Source organism: Egretta garzetta, unplaced genomic scaffold (assembly GCF_000687185.1).
Source record: "Egretta garzetta isolate BGI_Z169 unplaced genomic scaffold, ASM68718v1 scaffold30, whole genome shotgun sequence".
In the NCBI taxonomy this organism is placed as follows: domain Eukaryota; kingdom Metazoa; phylum Chordata; class Aves; order Pelecaniformes; family Ardeidae; genus Egretta; species Egretta garzetta.
Genome location: NW_009258383.1, coordinates 446,716 through 468,802, shown reverse-complemented (window position 1 = coordinate 468,802; position 22,087 = coordinate 446,716). Strand labels below are relative to the sequence as shown.

At 37.9% G+C, this 22,087-nt stretch overlaps 1 protein-coding gene across 1 annotated transcript in view; it reads right to left on the bottom strand.

Moving 5' to 3' along the window:
• Positions 1 to 22,087, bottom strand: part of ITGA8 (integrin subunit alpha 8) — a 116,092-nt gene that overhangs the window by 29,993 nt on the left and 64,012 nt on the right. The window contains exons 21-26 of the mRNA XM_035896810.1: positions 19,024 to 19,116; positions 13,691 to 13,770; positions 10,517 to 10,597; positions 5,656 to 5,761; positions 3,671 to 3,829; positions 2,303 to 2,305 (exon numbers count right to left, since the gene is read on the bottom strand). Of these exons, the coding sequence (XP_035752703.1) occupies positions 2,303 to 2,305; positions 3,671 to 3,829; positions 5,656 to 5,761; positions 10,517 to 10,597; positions 13,691 to 13,770; positions 19,024 to 19,116 (522 nt within the window). The remainder of the gene's footprint in view (positions 1 to 2,302; positions 2,306 to 3,670; positions 3,830 to 5,655; positions 5,762 to 10,516; positions 10,598 to 13,690; positions 13,771 to 19,023; positions 19,117 to 22,087) is intronic.

Genomic DNA, 22,087 nt, shown 5'->3' with positions numbered 1-22,087 from the left:
TCATATTTGTGCATAATCACCTCCTTTCTAGATTGAAGCATCCTAGTGTACTGAGTCCATCTGCAAGGGAATCTGTTCCAAATCTTTGATCAGTCCTTTTGCTCCTCTTTAGACTTTTTGCAAGATTCATAACTTTGTTGTACTTTCATGTCCCTCACTGCCTTCCGAGAAAGATAAGCTACAGAAAAGGAAAAGGCCCTAAATAAGAGTCTTTCCGTGTGTGCACATGTTTATCTTTGTGGAAGAAACAAAAAAGCACAAAGGAAACCTTTCTACAAGACAAGAAATTCAGCAATGGAGAAGAATATTCTGCTTTAACTGAAATGGAATAATCTAAGTCATTCCAAAGGCGAAATGCCCGAGCACCCTAAGAGAGCTAGGTCTGAAATACAAGAGGAGCCAGGCCTATAATGGCCTTAGCCTTATTTGGAAATTTGAGCCAGGCATCCTGCTGTTTATACAAAACCTGAAGGAAGCTGTCTCTGTATCCTCTTCCCATCTAAAGCAATAGATAAGCATTACATATTTGAAACCTGATTTGTGTATTCATGCTGTTCAGTGCTTTGAAAAACTGAAATATGGAAAGGATGTTTAAATTCTTGCAATAATGATTGTGTATCTAAAGCCATATTCTGCTAAGACAGATGGACCATTATTTCATTATTACAGGAAGTTTTCACACAAGCCTCACAAGAATTTAGTCTTGTTTATGTAACTGATGTAATCATTATCAAGTAGGAGAAGGAAGAGCAAACTCAAAAAACTAAAAAAAAAAAATTAAAAAATAAAAAAATACATTGCCTGAAAAATGTCATTACGAAATGTGGCACTACTTGACTCAGGAGCTCTGTCCTCCTGACAGTAATGCTCCCATCTCAGCTTCGTAATTGAAACTTAAAACAGAACACAGTGGCTAGGGAGGAGGGATGCTGAACTCCTTTTCATGCACTTGCAATCTGATCTGACCAGTGGCACTACGGTGATAGGCTTGCAAATAGAAATGCAGCAGCTCAGCTTCTCGCTCCTCACCACTTCGGAAAACTAGGTGGAAATGGGGTGGAAAAGATTAATAAAAAATTTCTCTGTTTCCAAACTTGCTAGAAAATGGAAACATTTTCTATCTTCAGTTCCTTATCCCTCATTTCCTTCTTCTTCTTCTAGAGAAACTAAATAAAAGGGTGGAATCCTAACCCCTTTCTGGCTTCCTGCGTGAAACACAAAAATCTAGCCATAACATATTTGGTATACATCAGTTTTTCTATATTGTTGTCAGTATATACTGTAGGCCTGTCTCTTTAAGCTAAAGATTTTTCTTGTAGCTCCTGCGGTCATGAGCAATCCCCTTCACTAGAAAGATGTCTCCACTTTCATCCACCGTACTGAACTCAAACCCCTCCTGGTATGCAAAAGACGTATAGCACATTCAGCATTTGCAACACAGCTCTCCCCACAAGATATTTAAGAGGCTACTGGCTAAACTCGAAAAGTGTTGTTTACTCCAGAAGTGTCTGGAATCAGTTATGCTTAATAAATTGGATACCTTGTTTTTCATGGCATAATATGTAGAACTGTGTTTTGCTAGATCTTCTGACTTTGAGCCAAACCAAGCTCTTTTGGGGGGGACCTGCCATCACAAACATAGATCTTAAAACAGGCTTTTAGACATTGGCATATCAATGCTTTACTGAGGAGGCTGCTACTAGGCATCCCCTTGTTAATGTTTCCTCCATACTCTGGTATCTCCATCTCTGCTATAAAAGAAGAACCATGTCCACGGAAGGGGAAGCAATTTGGACAGCAAACAATACCTAGGAGTAACACTAATGAAAAAATTGATAGGGGAATTTTTACCTTTCTGCTGGTATGATTAAAATAGTTACACAATCATTTCCAAGTAGAAAAAACAAAAACCTGTCATGTTGCTGACAAAGTTGTAACTTTTATGAGTTAATATTTTTTAAGCCATAAAATAATTGTAGACTATATGAATCCTTTTATCAAGTGGCAATACATGAAAACTTCCATTCCTGGAGTACGTTCCATGCAGAATTCCAGTTGACAGTTTCACTTTATAGGATATTCAAAGTATGTTCTTTGAAAAATTAAAATCATTAACACTTTAAGATGGGTAAAAAATACATAGGCTTCTAAAATTACTCCCATTTAACAGATTATACTGTCTCACACTATGTTGAACTTAACGATGATGTAAAATATAGAATATGATTTCAAAAATATGTATCTTATCCTATACTTGGTGCAAGGGAACAGCCCCTGGCAACAAAACATGCTGAGGACCAACTGGCTAAGAAGCAGTTGTGCAGAAGAAGACCTGGCTTAAGCTGCACATGAGCCAGCAGTGTGCCCTGTCAGCAGTGAGGGCCAGCAGAACCCCGGGCTGTATGAAAGGAGCAGAGGCAGTACATTGAGGAAGTGATTAGTCCCTTTGCTTAGCACTTGTTAGACCACATGTAGGTAGAACATCCATTTTTAGAGCCTCAGCAGAAGACAGAGATCAATATACTGGAATGAGTTCAGTGGAGAGCCCTCAGGGATGCTCAGAGATGGAGCACTTGTGCTGCTGGGAGAGGCTGAGGGACCAGTGCTTGTTCAGCCCAGAGATGAGAAAGCTTTGGTGGGACTAAAGCTGTTGGAGGGAGAAGGTTATCACAAAAATGGAGCCAGGTTTTCCACAGAGGTACATGGTGGGATGATGACAGGCAATGGGCATTTTTTTTTGAAAAACCTTTTCTCTGTAAAGACAATAAAGAAGCAGCAGAACTTGCCCAAAGAGGTTTTGCAGTCTCTGTCCTTGGATGTTTTAAAGACCAGACTGGATAAAGCCCTGAACAACCTAGTCTGATCTCACAGCTGATCCTGCTTGAGTGGGATATTGGATCAGAGTACTCCTGAGGTCTCTTCCAACCTGCCTATGATCCTAAAAAAACAAATCACCATACAAATTAGCTGTAAATTATTTATATTGGCATAAAAACTAAAATTGTGTTACACCCTACACCATACTTCATGCTACAATACCTGGTGGCTGTCTGCTGTCTATTAAATAAACAGTTTGGAGAAGTTCATGTCTTTCAATTTAACGACTTTGCATGATTGTGCTATAAAGGATTTTTTCCACTGCTAACAGGTTCAGATGTAAGACCTTTTGATAACAAACCAGAACTAGGTTATATCAGACTCAGATGAAGAGCTATGTGCACCCCTTAACATAACAAAGGTTTATGTCACCTTTGGGAGTTCATCTGCTAGGCACTGCTGTACAGATGACCTTCTGAATTACTGTACTCCTTAGGCTACAAGAATTTTCAGGGTCCCATAAGAACTGAAAAATTTTGTGTCATCTATTCAAAGCCATGTTAAAAATGACCCTCAAGGAAAACCCTGCAAATTTCCATTTAAAAAAGTATCTTGTATTGAATGCTGTGATATTGAATCAAATTACAAGTTTCTTATGATAACAAGAGTATAGAAACCAAACACATAACATGCAACACAACTGTCACACTATCTATATCTTGCTTCTTACCCAGGAAAATGATCTCAGGGTCATTGTGAAAAATTCCCCAAAAACTCCATCCCATAGTGAAGTGTAGGGAGAAAAAAATCAATCAAAATGCATACAGGACAGAAATAAAAGGGTCTGATTTACCTTTATTTGCATTGTATTAATAGGAGAGCTTGTCTGACAGTGCAATGGTCCATGTGTCTGAATATGAAGAATATAAAGAAGAAATTCTTCTCGACTGGACACAGGCCAACCGACCTGGAGAACTGTATTGTTGATGGCACTTGGTCCTATATTGTGCAGCTGTCAAAAAAATACCATCAGTACTTTCCAAGGCAGTAAATAACAACCAAACCCACAGCAACCAACACTTAGACATTTTTAAATTCTTAGTGTCCATAGCCTTGAAGTACTTCAGGAAAGAAGTCATTGTATTGATGAAGAATCTGTGGCAGGTAGGGGAAAAGGACCTCTCATATTAGTCACAAAGTGGCAAATCTGGGAGAACAACCTTTGTTGCCTGAGTCTGTATTCAAGAAATCCATCACCTTTCCCATTTTTTCCTACATATGAAAGAGCTGAAATTACCTAAAAAAGTACAAAAAAACCAAAACAAAACACACTAGCAAAGTAACTATACAAATATATACAACAAACCTTAACAGAACATACTTGAAAATTGTAGCTAGAACTTCAGGACACAGAAAAATCACATTTCAGGGTGCAGGAATAGAACGTACAGCAGACCTTAAGCTAGTTTTTGTGGCTAAGAACACTATTTTCAACATTTCTCAGTTCAAAATTCCCCAAAAGAAAAAAAAAGGAACTAGTTTTCCTAAAGTAAGACCCTAGGACATTATTCTTTTCTGGGAAAATGATTAAAGATAGAAATAATAGACATTTTAAAATCTGGGCTATTAAAATAGTTTTCTTATATCAATTTACCATTTGAAAATACCTGATGAGCATGGGAAATCTGGATATGTGTTAGCACTGGGCATGAGAGCTAAAGAAGCAGAACACCATGGAGCTTTACTCAAAGTTTCTAGAGATGTGAGAACCTCCTTTTTTTTAAATGTGTCCAATTTTTGTGACTTATGAGCTTTATTTAGAACCAAAAAACCCCTACTTTCAATCTTAAATATTCTTTACTAAAGGGGTTTTGGGTGGGTGTTTGGACTTTTTAATGCTTTGCTGATATCAATAAACCATGAAAGCAGTTTCTTTAATCACTGTAACTAATCACCGTAACTATTTTAATACATTTGAAATCACATATATAGTTCCACAAACAGCCCAAATGCTTGAGACAGGAAGATTTGTTAGAGATTTCTCAGTTTAGAGAAATGTGTCAAGATGAGGAATTCACAAATAATATTTCGTATTTTACAGTCTGATTCATTATACTTTAGTATTAGTCATGCAAATTGTAATCTTACACTGCTGATTCAGCTCAGTTGCTTATGTTTTGAGTGCTAGTTTGTGAATTATAACCATATGTGAAGCACTCTGTTTTACCCCCTAGAATAAAGGTCATCCATCAGATTCCAGAGATGGCCTGTATTCCATGTAGTTTATTCCATGCACTTTCTTCTAACCTGAACTCTTCTAATTGATGAATCTTCCATAGTAAAAAATGACAAAAATACAAGGTAGAAAGATATATACTTCAAATGTTAAGAGTTTTTTTCAACAGAACATTTTCTGAGCAATGAGGTAACAAGTTACATGTATGTCTACAGGCTTTTTTCACTTAGCTAAATGTTAAAGGAAACATTTTTTTCCTGTGCACAACACTCACAGTTTTTAATAAGAAACCAGTCAAATCACTGAAAATATTTGGCATTGATTGTAATGAGCTTTTAAGCACTGTTTTTAATCAACCATCCAAAATGTTTACAGATCCCTTAAATGTCAAAGACAGACTCCTAGCATAAACTAGTATCTCCTCCACTAACATGAACAGATACTGGGGCTGTGAATTCCCAAACTAAATTTGGGTCATGTGCTGAAGTCAGAATATTTGTATCTGTGACTTTATTTAGTTGCAGATAAAGACAGTAAACCAAATTCATCAGGATTTCAATGGGAGCAGCATGAGGTCCTGTGGAAACACGTATAATTTTTACCTCATAGATGTGTTCTACTAATGGACCGAGTTCTTCTTCTTTTGTAGGTTCATCTTTGGGTTCCCAGTTGTGAAGCGGCAAAATAATTGTTGGGGGGTGAGACACTCTGTAATACAGAAAACTGGTTAAAAGAGCAACTTTTGCCAGTGATTGGCTGCATTAGTTCTAGAAAAAAATTAAGACCGCTATAGAAACCTGACTCCTTAAGGGCACATTCATTAGAATTAGGTGAGGTGAACAATACAATGCTTCCATAAAGTACTACCCAGCCTTTACAGATGACTGAGGGTGTGAATTTAGTTTCATACTTCCTCTGATGGATGGTCCTTTCCAGACAAGGTAGTGACTCTATCTGTTTGGAGAGAGGAATGCAGTCTTGGGCATTTACATCTTTCTCACTGGTAAGGTGTCTGAATACATTATCCACAAAACTGGAGTAATGACACATAAATACATTTATTTTCTCATTTCCATTTAAAACCTGTAGATCTTTAAAGCTATGCATCTTCCTCCCCTGAAATACATTTTTAGATATTTATTTAACTGCTCTGACTATAAATTCCTTATAGCCTCTGTTGTTATTCCTTTAAAAAACATTGCAAAGGAGTGTACCTCATTTTACAGGTGGGAAACTGAGCTACTGTGACTTCCATAAAGTCACAATGGAAATTAATTGGTGTATCAAGAAACTTAATTCAGGTCTAGAGCCTGAAATAGTGCTCCAGGCTTCCCATTTGCTTTGCAAACAAAGTGGCAGCTAAAGCATTCCCTGAAGCACTGTTGCAACTTGCAACATGTAAATCAAACATAAATGAAGAAAACAGCGACTTCATGTCTGACATCTTTCTTTCCATCTGCTATTTTATTCTTCCTTTCGTTCTCTGTCTGACCTCAAGAAAGGACCAAGTAGTCTTCTGTTAATGTTTCTATTTGAATCACAAGCATTTTATTTCCCAAAGAACTGGAAGTTCCTTGGAGGGATGCCATTCAGATGCCAACTTTAACCTTATTCAGTTGTTGAGAAGTTGGGAAATCAGATCCCAAGAATTTGTTTTAGCATGGTAGGTGAGTTCTGGCACAGATATCTGTCATCTGCTAATACTGAAAGTAGCTTTTGATGCCAAAATGGTATTACCCTTCCTTTACAAGGGTCAACTCTCACTCAGTTTGCTGGTTTCCAGAATCTTTAGCTTAAAGATAAGCCATAATATTTCAATGCTTGTTCTGCCAAAGCTGGAATTTTGCTGACAGAAAACTGTTAAAAAAGAATTGCTGATGAGTTTTTTTCAGAAGGTAACATTTCACTAAAATGATGGACTTCTATCCACCAATGTTAATTCACCTTCCCTTGAGTCTAAACAGAGAAAGCACCACTGCAGATTGCCCCTTGAAGAAGAGAACAGAAGAGTGGATGTTTTTGTTGCAAATGCAGACATTTTAAATTACTTCACAAAGAAACAAACCATCCTTGCTTCCAGCTCTAATGTCATATATAATTAAATGAAATATCTGATAGAAACTTTTCTACAGAATACAGCTTCTCAAAGCAGCAAGGGATCCCAGAGAAGAACAACTTAATACCATCCAGCTAAAGCACAACTCTTCATGAAATTTAGGGTATCCTGGAGTACCCTGCTAACTCTAAATACTTCCCTAGACTTCAAAAGGCCAGCAGTTTGTACTAACAAGTACACCACAGGACAATTTACAAGCCAAACTATATAATAAAGGAAATGAAACATATTCATTAAAAAGCCATTTCAGATCAGGTACTTAGCCTAACTTGTTCTATTTCACAAATGGCCTTGTTTCCAATAAGAATTTTAATTATTAATTGCTGTTGGAGAACAGGAACTTTCCTGTGTTGTTACAAGAGCCAAGACACAGAGACCCTTAAGCTGCTGCAAAAATCTGCAGACCAGAAAGTGTACATAGACAACAAGAAGTAAGCATGAGGTTTCAAAACCCAGTGTTTTCTATGACACTCCCTGTGCAGTGTTTTTCTTACCCACAGAATTACAAAGCGCAAAGTGTAAATGCAGACATTCAATTACAATGATCATGAAGTATAAAAAAACATTTATTTTAACAGATTTTACAGTTATTTTGAGGACTTCTGCTTTTGACATGAAAGTAGTGAAATCAGGTCAAATTAAACAGAAATCCTCTCTTTTGACTATTTTATTTTGCATTTAATTGAGAATATTTTAAACATTTGAATGATTTATTAGATGAGGATTTTTGCTAGGCTTTTGGGTGACAATGATTAGTCAAACAAAAACAATGAAAAATAAGATAAAGGAATTATGTTCTACAGAAAATGCTTATGTGGGATATACAATAAGAATTCTACCAGCTGCAAATCCTCCCAGTCCAAATTACTTCCTTCCTGAATCCCTCATTCCTCTAGTGCTCTTTCAGTGCAGTGTGAAATAAGAACTATAAACCACTTACAGTTTTGTAGAAAAAAAAGGTAAGCAGAATAATAAAATCTCAGTTATCAGAGCAACTGCTCCTTGAATGAACTATCTGAGGAGCTATCTTAAATTTCTTTTGAATAGGATATTGAAGAAGATTTCTCCCTTTCTCATAGAGGCAGTATTTCCATGGATCCACTGTGCAAGTATATAAGCATACATGCATATGCACAATTTGATAACTACCTACTTTTCGTCAGTAAAATGTACAATGATTCCAGTCCCACTTCATGCAACTCTGTGCAGAGCAGTAGGGAAACCAATGCAACATATTTTCCAGTCCAAATATGAACACAGTCTCTCTTTTATTTTTATCTAGGAAACTGTGAGCAAATAGTTCCCTTGGAGCTGTATGCTTAAGCATCCTGAGTAATTAGCAAAATCTGTCAACAAAGCATTTGGGAATTTTCCTTTGTACATGCATGCGATAGCTAATAAGAAAACTAAAAGACTTAAGAGGAAAGGAAGTCATCCAATTAAGTAATTCCTCTGTATTTAATGACCTGTTTCTTAGCACTGCAGGCAGTAATTCAAGCCACTTTTTCCACTTGTGGGCATGCTCTTTTTAACTGGGGATGTTTTGATCATTTTTGGTGCCTATCTACCTGTTACAGAAATTTTCATTAGAAAGAACACAGTATGGAACAGAAAAAACATGATGGAGGCAAAAAGTTTCCAAAAAGTTTGCAAAGAACACAAAAAGGTTGTAAGATTTTTCTATGAAAGTGATGAGCAACCTCACTGAAAAGACCAGAATCCATAGCACTGGAAGGAGCCCTTACTGAGAAGTCTGGCGTATGTATCCATAACCATTTCACTGATGCGCTGAAATTCCAGACAGTCCTTAACCTGGGTGTCCACCCATGGCAACACCTAGCAGTTGCTGGCTCCCAACATTTTCTCACACATCTGCAGCCCGCCTTGATTCTTACTTCCTCAGTCTCTATACCTTCTCCCTCATTTTATATTTTTAACCTCTCTTCCTATCCAGTTCATTTCCCTAGATCACCACTAACTACAGAAAATGAAATAATACTCTATAATTTCTTTTCTTGTTAAACATGTTGTCTTTCAGCTGCTCCTTTTCAGAAATATAAGCATTAACATCTATCCACGCAGTCTTTGAGTGCCAGTCCTCTTTCTTCCACCTAACTCTATCCTTAGGGTTAGTCGTCTTAACCTGGAGAACACTTACAAAATGTGATGAAAAATACTTTAAAAATCTCCCTGATTTAGGCTGAATATTAGAGCAGAAAACATGATCTCTGTGAACTGCAAAACCAATGGACTCTCTGCTGGAATTAGGTAGTCAAAGTATTGTCTTAGAAGTGATAACAATAAATAGATTTTTGTAAGTCCATAAAAGCATAAAGAAATGCATTTTTATTTGTTTACATCTAAGGCAGCCCCTTGAGGTGCATCATATAAGAGATATCTACCCCTCTTGCATCAGCCAGGCCTCGTGGCCTGACCATGGGAGTGAAGCTGGGCCATGTACCTCCTGTTCTCTCCTAGCAGGGCTGAGAATGGTTAAGGTCCGGAGTTTCAGAAAAGGAGATGTAGGAAATCTGAGATCCCACACAAAAAGCATTTTGGGCAATTATTTGCTTTAAAAGAACATCCTGCTGACTTCCTCTAGGGTGCCACGATAGGAGTCCAGTTTCAGATTTTACAGGGTAGTCTGAGATTCTTATCATCTAATTGCATTTTATGATTTCCGAAACAAAGCTGTATGTGAAAATAGACACAGAAATAATCATCTTTGATCATATCCTGTGCTTGTTTAATTTTGGTATCCCTTGTGTCAGTGGACAGGCACCTGCTTCAGATGGAAATGTAAGAATCCTATGACCTCTTGTCATAGCTCATTCCTTATTCATCCTGTCTCCAAAGGTCTCACTCTGCTCTCTATTAGTATATGCCTTGCCATAATGTGTTTTATCACTCCAGTCATAGAAGCAGCACCTTCTGCTTTGGTATTCAGAATTAAGGGCCTAAGTGGTTGCACAAGCAGACCTATACATATGAACAGGCATTTTGTACTAGTAACATCCATACACAATTTGAATGCCCAAATAAAATGTTGGCTTTGACTGGTGTTACTACCATGTGGGATTCTATAATGTGCTGCATTTGCACAGATACTCAATAAGTTTACTGGAGTCTGTGTGGGCAGTCCTGCCCTACATGACCTGGTAAGTCCTTAGTAGCTCCATCCTGCAAGGCTTGCAGGGGTGAGACTCCTTGGGAACTCTTAGGTGTTGGTGGATAAGGCATTTGGGATTATAATATGTCAAAAGATGCAATAAATGGGATTATTTTATGTAGAAAGATTCAATACAAAAAATAGTTATCATTATGAATTGAATTGGTTGAATACTTACCCTCTGATCTGTACTTGAGCCATGGCACTGATGTTGATATGGAGGCTAACTAAATTGCTGGTAGGATTAATCTTGTTAGAACTGGAAAAGATATGTACAAGGGTTAAAAAAGGTTACTTAGCAGAACTCTAGATTGTTATAGATACAGCACTGAATACCACAAGGCCTACAATTAGGAAGCAATGCCACTGGACATACTACAGCATAGGCTTGCTATTGCCACTCTTCAGTCTTGCAGGACACTGGTATTTAAGTTTGATATTATTTGAGTTCATCACATGTTTAATAACATAATCAACTCAAGCTTCCTTTAAAGAATCCTATGAGTGAATATGATGATACAAATTTATTTAGCTCAGAATATCATGTAAATTCCCTTGTTCAGCTTGGCTATCTGTATGGATAGGCTATTTTAATAGAATATAAGGGTGTTTTATGCATTGGAGGAAGGCAGTGTTAATGAACAAGATAGCCTTTGTTATAATAAAATTTGCTTTTATGACTCTCCAAACTTGTGAATTCCACATGACAGTCTGAAGAAAAAGAATGAAAATAAACTGTTTCTTTACCTTCCTTATTTTCTTTACCTTTCTTATTTTCTTTACCTTTCTTATTTTCTCCCCTCCCCTATCCAGAGAGTGTTTACATTCTTAATCCCACTTAGCAGTGAAAACAGAACCCTATGTTTAAAGCCTAGTGCTCTCACTCATTTTATTGTCTTTTCTTATTGCAAATCCTTAGTAGTAAAGGTAGTTTCTCTTACTTCAAAAGGCCATTCCTGTGACTGTAGCCCATTCATGTAAAGAAAGCTTTGCAGGTTCAAATTCATGAACATAGTGAAAATAAACAATTACAGGCTTAGAATTTATTTAATTATGGGATTAATGATACTAACTTTGGAGGTTTTTTTTCAAGCAAGTGTGGAAGTACTTCCTTGCTTCGTGGAAACTAAGTTTCTATTGCTGTCACAGTTTACTGCTATCACATCTGGGTAGCATCAGTCAAATGGAAACATTCAGAGGAGGCCAGCATTCCCAGTGACTGACTCCTGAGGAGTAAAGGGCAATACTGCTTTGATCCAGGCTTTCTGGTTACAGATTGCTAAAATTAGGAGCAGCTCTAACTTGTTTGTAAACTAATGCAGATTCCCCTCAAATATCATTTGAACTTTTGATGTAATCCTCTATAGCCATTGCTTTGAGTACAGAAGTACAAAAATTGCTGAAAGTATAAAAATGACTATACTGGTAATCTGTTAGAATAAGCTGCTCTCCGATTTGTATACTGGTATTACTTTCCATAGACTGAAAATACAGATATTCATTTCTATTTGATATTCAAATCTTGTTTGTGCTTTCTGGTACTTTGTAGAGAAGAAAATAGCTTAATAAAAGTGCCAGGACATCTCCCTCTTTAAGGGGTATATAACTGCCTAGCAAAATCCACATCAGAAAAGGAATCAGGTTTCAAGAGACTACTCAGCCTCTTGCTTATTTCCTATAAGTAATGAACTTCAGTCTTGCAAACCAAAATATTTATTTTCCACTTGATGTTTTGGAGCAAATTAAAAGTCTCTCTTTTGAATAACTCAGACCAGGACACAAATTCAGATGTTCTCTGCTTCCCTTTCCTTCCATTTATGTAATTTCCTTTTTCTGCCTTACGGATTTCTGTTTCCTTTTTCTTTTAAGATTGTTTTACCTGTTCACTAAGGACACAGAAATGCACAAACTGTAGTGCTGCTTGAGAAGGAATGTTCAAAGCAGTGAGTTTTACCTTTAGGGTACATTCCCTATGCAAGAAGTTTTACCTTATTTTTTTTTTTTTAAGTAGCTGGGTGCTCTCCAGCATTTTGATACCGGTTTGTGGAAACTGTCCTTTACGGTAGCCCAACAGATTTCCTCCCTTTACATTTTAGTGAGTCACACTCATGGAGGAAGCATGAGATGTTCATCTCCTCAAGTTCAGACTGATTCCACAGTAAAGCCTTGTCACTTTTCCTATGAAAGTGACCTACTGTCCACTCTTATTACCTAGAAAGATCTAGCTCGCTACCCAAAAAGCTCTAAACCCCCCCAATTTCACAGCTTGAAAAGGTAGTGACGACAGCCTCTCATTCCCATTGAAAAGTGCGTTGCTTGCATTAATGACCTGGCAGTGAACAGTGGTATGGAGAGGGGGCCTATAAGCTAGTCATTATATCTCGTATCTCTTTCTGGAGGAGCCCACGCCCAGGTTTACATGGTCTCCAGCTCGCCAGCCAGACCTCTGGGAGAGAACTGATGCCTGACCAGCAACCTCATCATCTTCTGTGGCATTGCTGTGCCCTTCCCGAGTTTCTGCATGTCCTTTCCCACAAGGGTTATGTTCTGGAAACATGACTTAAACATTTTAAATGTCTCAGTTATTTACCATAGTGAAAATGATCAAGGCCCTCATTAAAGGCCAGACATTAGCAATTAAGTCTCTGTGTGTGGGGCAGGGAGGGCCCCATCAGGAGCTCCAGGGTGTGTTTGATGAGGACAGCTGGAGCAGAAGCCCTGCCACCTACTGAAAAAGTCCCAGGTTTGTTCTTGCTGTTATCCTAACCCAGCCCGTCCTGTGCTTTTTTGTCCCTGTGGAGGAAGTACTGCTCAGTATAAACCAGAAGATTCTTCAGTAGTAATATTTCAGCCCCACAAATGTGGCAGAAATGAATGGAAAAATGACAAACGTTCACCTGCATCAAACGGAAACAGCTTTCTCTCTTCATGCCAGTAAATCTGTTGAGCAGATTTTTAACTGCTCTCCTTCTATTTTCTAAATTGTCATGAAGCGGCATATATATTTCTTTTGAGAGGATTATATGTTTTTAAATACAGAACTTTGTTACAAAATGATCACTGTTCATTAACTCTGAAGTGGAGAACAAAGTGCAAATTTTGCAAATCTGTAGAAGATCCTTGGACCACTGACCAAAACCAGTTATCCTGAAATGTAACAAAATAAAATCCTCAGAATAACCCCAAGACTGATTTTGCTAAAAGCTAACAAACTCCCAGCTCCACAAATCCTCCTGAAGAAAGCTACGGTAGGAAAGCCCAGAGAGTTAGAGTGACTTTCTTATATAAGAAACTTCAGATATCAACAGGAAATCAGAACTTAAATAACCATACTCTTGATAAAACATCTAACCTTTTTATTTGCAGCTCAAAATTGATGCTGAAATCTGCATTTTCAAAATGCTGAACAGAAAATCGAATGCCTGTAGAGAACTGGGAAAGAAATAAAGCAACAGGTTACTAAAAATGGTTTGATCTGTCCATATTGAGAAAGCAGTGCCATTCAACATCACATTTCACAGACTTGTACGGGATACTGTTACTTTTTAAAATTAGTATGAAATAATATCATTTAGTTGTTTTCAGGAAAAAATACCATCCTGACTGTGTGTGTCACCAGATGGAAAACTTGGCTGGACAGATGAAAGATCAAGAGGAACAGAGAGGCATACTCCCAGGAACACAGCGGTGGGCCCTTCTTCATCCAGACAGTCTTTGCTTTACTTTGCCAAGCCAAAAGAAAATTCTAGCTGTCTGGCACCTCTCACCCCTGCCTCCATCCGTGCATGCCTTTGTCCAGATCTCTAGGGCTTCCTGCTCCTCCCATTGTCTCTGTAAGTGTGACATAGGAGCTGCATGCTTTAGGTGTTGTGGAGCTGACTGGTCACCTGTTTCTCTTCTAGAGGCAAAATTAGCAGCGGCTTGATGTTTTAGTTTGATTTGGTTTGAATTTTTTCATTGTAGCTTCTGGGGGCCATAGTTCATTTAAGAGGAATACAACTTCAGAGTTACATTTGCAGCTCAGTTTGCCACAACTTGCAGTGTGTGACCACAGAAGACAGAGGGTAAAACACAGTTCCCCAAAGTGAAGGAGATAAGGGCTTCCACTGGTGCTCCCTTGTGTACCTCCCTCTGGTAATTTCCATTTGCTTTGCAAGAAGGGCACAGAATAAAGCAGAACAAGTTAGTTCAGAAGAAAGAATGGAATCTCAGGGCTAACTGAAGAAGGAATATACAATAGCGTGCAGTGGGGTCTCTGTGACCCTCTCGTTGGACATAGTTACAGCCCCAGTATGCAAGTGGCAGGGGAGCAGGGGGAGATGCCATCTGCTCTCCATGTTAAATAATAAAATTGTACTGCAACATATAAATTGATGCTTTTAATTGCCTCAATTCAACTGCACGTTTTAAATCTGGTAACTTCTGAAATGTGAATTTTGCATTGAGACTGACAGCAAAGTCTATGGCCTGTAATCTTGTAAAACTTCTCACTCCCCCCTACCTCCCCTATTGCCTGATGGTAAAATTTCCTGCCAGATAACTTGCACACTCTGCTTTCACTTTTTCAAAAAGGGTGGTTACATATAGCTGTATTCTCCATGTGGAGAAACAATCTTCCTGAGAAATTCATCAAAAGGCATTTGGAAATGAGGACATCATTCCTTCATCTCTGCCAGTATCTGACTAGATTACAGGAAAAAAAAAAAAAGAAAGAAAAAGAGTTGTCTGCTTGGCATACTTCCCTTAACATACTTGGGGTAGCATTCCCAGCAACAGGACAGGACACAGCAAAGTAGAGTTTTATGTTTGGGACCTAGACTGAAGATCACTGAAGAGGAGGCGTTTCCTCTGTGGATGCCATTTCAGATGTTTAAGCAATTCCTTTTTCCCCAGCATTATTTTTTTTAAATCTTCATTCAATTCTCCTTCTTTCCTCACTTGCAGTGGTGCATCACTGAATCTTAATCCATCTCCAGAACAAGACTTAGCTAACATGTTTCAATTACTTCTTTCAGTTGTCCTATACTGAAAGCAATATTGTCATCATAAAAGAAACAGCAAGTTCAAATCTTTGAATTCTGATCATTTTAATGTCATAGTTATAGCTAACGTCTTTTTGAAAGTAAAATCTTTAAGATTAAAAAGATAATGTCAATCTAATTAAACAGAAGCTGAATAGCTGACTTGGAATAGAGATGCAAGCTATTTTTAAGACCACTTTCTGGAGATGATTTTAACAACTGTATTGATATTTCATTCACCTTGAAAAATATAAAATGATTCTTTAATTTCTGAGACAAACATTTCTGAGTATTGAATTCAGCTTTCTCTTACTGTTTTTACTAATCAGTCTATATACATTTGTTTCCACTTCTAGCAGAAAGATTTGATGAACCAAAGATAAAATTTTCCTTAGAGCAGACATGAACTGCAGTTTTGATGATCTATTATACTCCTGAGGCTTCATCCCTTATTTAATACTGAAACACACTCCTACTGTACAAGTCTAATAAGCTGCAGATGTTGCCTTTCTGTGGTTGTATGACTTTTTTAATGTCAAGTCGCCCTTGACACTACCACTAATAATGGGGCAGAGATGCTCACATGCTCTTGATGAAAACCCACTGAGGCCAATGGAGCTGAATCTGCTTAAGCTTGTAACTTAGCAATCACTCAACCTCCTTATTTCAATTCGCATTCTGGGCCATATGGTAGTGTGATTTTCCTTCCCATTTATTTTTATCTTCTTTTTTATCTTTTTATCTTTTTTTAACCACAAAGATATTACTGAAAAGGTTAAGTAATTTTTGTGGCCAGTAAATGATTTTAAGGTCATAGATTTTAAAAAAGTCAGAGATATCCCAATTTTGATGACAATATGCATTTTGAAGACGTGAAGTGTCAGACAACTCTGTAGCCCATTGCAGTAATATCCCATGGGTTATATCACAAAATCCTGACATAACCCTCATACTCAGAAGCTGATCTTAAAGAGTTCAAGAATTCCAAGATTTCAGGGTGCTGAAAAGCCATTACAATGACTCAATAGTTAAGAGCTTTAGGAATGTTTGATTTTGACCTAACCCTCCTTTCCCAGTCCCTCACAACTTCCACAAAGAGTCCCCTTCTGACTGAATATTTTGAGAATAACTGATCTCCTGCCAGAGCAGAATTGTTTTGCAAAATTGGAAATGGATCAGAGCAGCCTTTCATGATTTATGCAATTTGTACAAAGGGCTGGTATTTTTGCTGTTGGAACTACATTTGCCATCATAAATATGTTTGGACTGAAAAAGCTCAAGTTCTTTCACCTTTACGAAGCTTCCAGGAGAGCTGGTTTCAAAGACAAAAAAAGTTAGGCTTTAAGCTTTCACTCACTATAATCAAACACTTTTGCCATCTGGCTTTGTAATGCTCTACCTTCACATGCCTTAATTTTCAAGGGCAGGATTCTTTTGTTATAAGCCAGAACACCCTTAAACATATTATGAACCCCACTGTTTTATCCTGCTACTTCTAAGTCTCTCTTTATGCAGTATCTTGCTTAGGGATATTTGGTAACTGTGCCATTAGGGCAGCCCTAGAACTGATTCTGAAGAACACAGGATTAGTTCTGCTGTGAGAATTCATAAGGAGACAGGTGAGAGTAGTACTACTCTAGTGGCCACCAAATAGCATTCCTGAAATCTTGACACTGCTTTTGGGTCAAGGATGATGTGGGAACAGGGCTTTGGATTCAAAGGGAGGAGCGTGAGGGGCTGTAGTCTAATACCTCCACACTTAGATCTTTCCATTGCTTATCTTTATGTTAATATGCAAACCACAAAGATTTGCTCCTAGCCTGGTATACAGTGTTAGTGTCTCTTGCGTTTAGTCTTACTTTTCTCTTCCAAATCCTTGGGTTTTCATGCTCTCCTCCTCCCCGCCCCCCACATCCCAATCATCCACAAGATTATCATCCACTTTTGTCTGTATCTTGAGAATTTGTTTCTGCCATGAGGCTAACCAGGAAAACACTAAGCAGATATCTAAATTTGCTGGTTTCCTGGTATGAGAAATTATCTGCCTTAACTTGGAATTTATCTAGTGCTTTGGCCCATCATTGCCTCCCATCATCCCATTGTGAAAACTCCATTCCTCAGAAATGTTTTCAATTACTCTTACTTTTTAGGAGTTTCATTTAGTAGAATAAAATAAAACATCTAAAACCTTTTAGCTCTGTTTTCTACACTCACTGACTCCAACATCTATCCAGTCTGCCTTCTTAGTGCAATGTCCTTCTCAGAAAATGTTTCTAGTACCCCCTTCAGACTTTTAGTTCACAGTAGTTCTACAGGGAAGGATCCTCACCAGGCAGGTTCCTGCTCCCAGTGGATCCATCAACTGGAGTTAATTTTTCAATGGTTTCCATCTCCTTGTACGCCCAAAGAGTCTGTCCGGGATTGCTTGGGACCTTGAAGGCAGTTAACTATGAGACACCTGGTTTCACACTCACTTTCAAAAGCTCTGTGACTGATCTGAACCTTATGATCCAAACAAGCTTATTCTAGTCCCAGTCTCCTATCATATGACCCATTTGGTTCTTTTATTAAGGGTCAGACAGGAACTGCTTCAAGATCATAAGAGGCCAGGAAAACATCCCTCTATAGAGAGTTTGAAGAGTGAAATATTGATCTTCCATAGGACTAAACCTTAACCCAGTAGGGATTTTGAAAATACTAAGGAGATATGCTTTTGTTTCTTTGCAAAGCCCCAGGCCCAATATGAAATGCAAACAGTGGTAGTTTTCAATTAAAAGCTGTTGTTCAGTCCTCATATATGTTAATGCTGTTGACTGCTTCATTTTTATTAGGACCGTTTTTTATCTAGGTGTAAAGGCTTGGATTATTTTTTTTTAGTTAAATATTCATAGCCTTTATGAACTTATGAGCAGCCCTAAAATTCATCTGCAAGGGCATCCAGGGCCAAACATTCCTGAGTTCAACACTTCTGGGATTGCCCTGAACTCTTTTGTCATGAAATAGGGACAAATGATGACAATGGGTAGCACTTTTTTTATCTCCAAACCTATGTTTAATCATTTAATCTGCTGTCCATCGTCAGTCAATATTCAGTGCCACTTTTGCCTAAAAACCAATGCTACCAATGTTCCATCTAATGTGCAGTATGATTTATGAATAGCTGTCTTAGGAAAATGTTTAATAACTTGAAGGAAAACTTGACTCCAACCACATTTTCATGGATATAAATAATGATATAAACCGATAAGACAACCCTTATGCACTCAAGATGAGAATCACGCTAAAGAAGCTGTCATTCACTATACATATCTTAAGGAGAAAGAATATTAAAAGGGAGAAATAAACAGATCACATTATTTATTGGGATTCTCTTCTCATTATACTAGTGCAACTTCTGTGACTTAAATTGAGTCACCTTCATTTTCTTTAGAGTAAGTGAAATAAAACACAGGCTCTAGCATCATTAATCTTTTACAACAACAAATTGTTAGTTTTTCAGAAGCACAGATCTGCCTCTTATTACACCAACAATTTCCTGTCTAAGTAAATAATTTAGTTTAGGTGCTGCTTATTGAGACACTTTCTGCTAATTGAATATTTTCCATTTGCTTCCCTTTAAATTCGATTAGATTAAAATCAGTACATGCATCTGGTTTTCCCTTACGTTTGCACCAGCCACCATGGGGTTCCCAAGATCGCAAACCACCATTCTAGTTTCATTTTCCATCTTGTAATCACAGCTCAATACACGCAGTGCCTGCAACAAAAGGACACCAATATGGAGGTCAGAGATCACAGTGAAATGTATCCAGTTGGGAAAGCGCTGCCTTTTTGACTGTGACATTTCTTTTGATGTCAGACACCTGCTCAGTGCACTTATCAAAACATTTAATCAGTTATTGTCAATGGGGGAAAGCTGATGCCAGGGAAAAACAAACAAGAAAGTTTCCCAGTACCTTAAGAGCCATGATGAGATCACTCTTTTGCTGGCTTTAACATACCACCATGTTGTGGTGACTCATTCCTATAGCCATAAGGACTCCACAGAGGAAAAAAGAGTAGGCAAAACTGGCTAAGGAGGATAGGCCTCGCACTAATTGCAATAGTGGTATTATCCGTCACTAGAAGTCTCTGTAGTGAAATTCTGACAGTGGCAGAACTTTATTATGGACCAAGTCTAGAACTTTATTTTCCAACCTATGTTAAAGTGCTTAGAACATTGAATACTTCTGTAAAACCATAAACTGTTACCTGTGTTTATAATTTAGCAACAAAGGCGATAGATTTTCACATTATCAGAAATTAAGGTTTTCATTGTTTTTAGCAATAAGTAAAATTTAACTGTTTTTCCAGCAACTATTCATTCTAAGTCCAGTTTGTACCTAACATTTCTCAGGCAGTTTTGTTCAGCCATTTTGAGGATGCACTCATACAATTTCCCTCTAAAGCTCTTAATGTAAAATGTATCCTACGTTTTTGGTTTTGTTTTTTTTTTAACCCTGTGGTCTTTATCACTAGTTGTTATCATCTGTAAGCAAAACAGGCTGTATGAGAGGAGGAACAGCTATAGAATTATTGGAAGTTAGGAGACACAGAGTAAGACAAAGCAACAAAATTCTTGGGGTTTTTTTGCTGTTTTCCTCTCCGACATATTCAATAAAAGAAAATACTTCCATATAAGCGCAGAAGTAAACCAGCTTTGTAAAAGCAGGATGCATCTAGCCGTTGCTATAAGGCTCTCCCACTACCTTTCCTCTCATCTGTGATTATCACAGATTAAGCAATATGTGCAAGGTCATGCTCTTTATATAAAAATACCTGGGAAATCTCCAGGCCACTGACTACCAATTCATTCCTCTCTGTAAAAGCCAGCATGGACATGCTGACCTTATAATTTCCAGAGATTAAAAGAAAAGATGGGGCATGTCGTAAAAGGAGCCCATGAGAAGCATGCCCTCAGTACACACCTCACCGTATACTGACACTTTTACAATTTGCTAGGAGGAAACAAAGTTTGTTACACAGCATGCCCAGTGCACTAATAGGAGAAGGTATTAACACAACTGGAACCAAACTTGCCTGGAAAACTGTTCATTTTAGCTTGACGTGTGGGTTTATAGTTTTGATTTTGTTTGGGGGTGTGTGAAATTGAGGTCTAAATGTTAGAAGATAAATATCCATCTCTATTTGATATTTTGCAGTTTCTTTATTGTCTCACACACCAGTACAGAGTAAATCAGCCCTTATCAAACAATTTTTTGTCCCTCAAAGGCTAAGCAAACAGAGGAGTTTTGCAAGTAGGTTTTCTGCAATTTGGAGGCTATGCTCTTAGACTGACTGAAAATGATTAATGGCACAGAATTTATATGACCAGCACCACAAAAGCTAATTTGTGACAAAGGGTCATCTGTGGTAGGATTTCTTCAGTATTGAGATTTATTGCCTTTGTTTTTTCACTGATCACCTTTTTGAGGTGGTTAAGTACAAAACAGGGAAATTAAAACCAGGCAGGAGGCAAGCCAGAGCAGAGTATTATACACCCAGTATTGTCAGTGTCATTGAGTTCATATGTAACTCACCCAGATGGAAGGTTTTGCCACAAACCCCTTCTACCTGTCACTGGTAGCAATTTATATTTTTATAGCAACACATGGTCTTTTTGGCAGTCTTGAGCCAAACAATTAACACGTGTGCTCCCAGGGTGCATTTTAACCAGAAAATGATTGGATGCTTTAAGTAATGCAGGCAACCTACGAACTTGAAACTTTCTGGTGGTCCGAGTGATGAATTACTAATTAATGCCAGAATAGTTACGCACAACAGGCTGCAGAATAAAACACCTCCCCTCTTTCCTTGGTCAACACCTTCCAATCTTATTTTCTGAGGAAAAGTGGATGGATTATGTACCAGTTGCCAGAACCTGGCTTCTCATCTAGCTGATGTGTCAAGAACTAGTGTTTGTCCTCACAAGGCTCAAACCACATCTCATCTTAGCCAGCCACTACATACTTATTCTAAGAATTTTCAGGTAAGACAAGGAGGTTTCAGGTATTTTTCCTATTTTAAGGATGTGTCATGCTTTAGTTCAGAATGGCATGTGGATAATGGCTCAGAGCTTATCCACTGCAATATAAATTGGGCTGTGATCTGCAACATTTCTGCAGTTCCCAGCCTGAGCAGGGACAGTTATGCCAAAATACATGATGTCTTTGGTGTGGAACAAATACCTATTCGGGCTTTGCATTGGCCTCATTTACTTCTACTAATTATTCCATGTGAATTTTCATTCCAGCTATTGCTACTACGGCAGGACTGAGCTGTTCAATATGGGGAACTCTTTGGGAACTCTTTCACCGGGCAAAGGATTAGTGCACAGTATTCAGGCAATGGCTTGGGCTTCAAACACGCAGTCATGCTTTCAGTACCCTATGTAATCCTTGTGAAAACTGTACCTGCAGTGTGGAAGGGAAGACACCAAGAATGGCATAGATAGTAGGACTAATGTTTTGATCCTTCTCAGAAAGAACATAATCACATCTCTTTGAATGGAATAAGTATGAAAAGAATATGAAATAAATTATGTATTGTAGTGAACTAAGTAAACGCGGGCAAAATGAAGACAATTTTTTCTATAAATCCAGAAAGATTCAGAATTGGACTTGTCAAAAATGTATTTATCGTCCACAAATCTGAAGAAAATGAAAAAGTTGTATTACATTTCCTGGGCT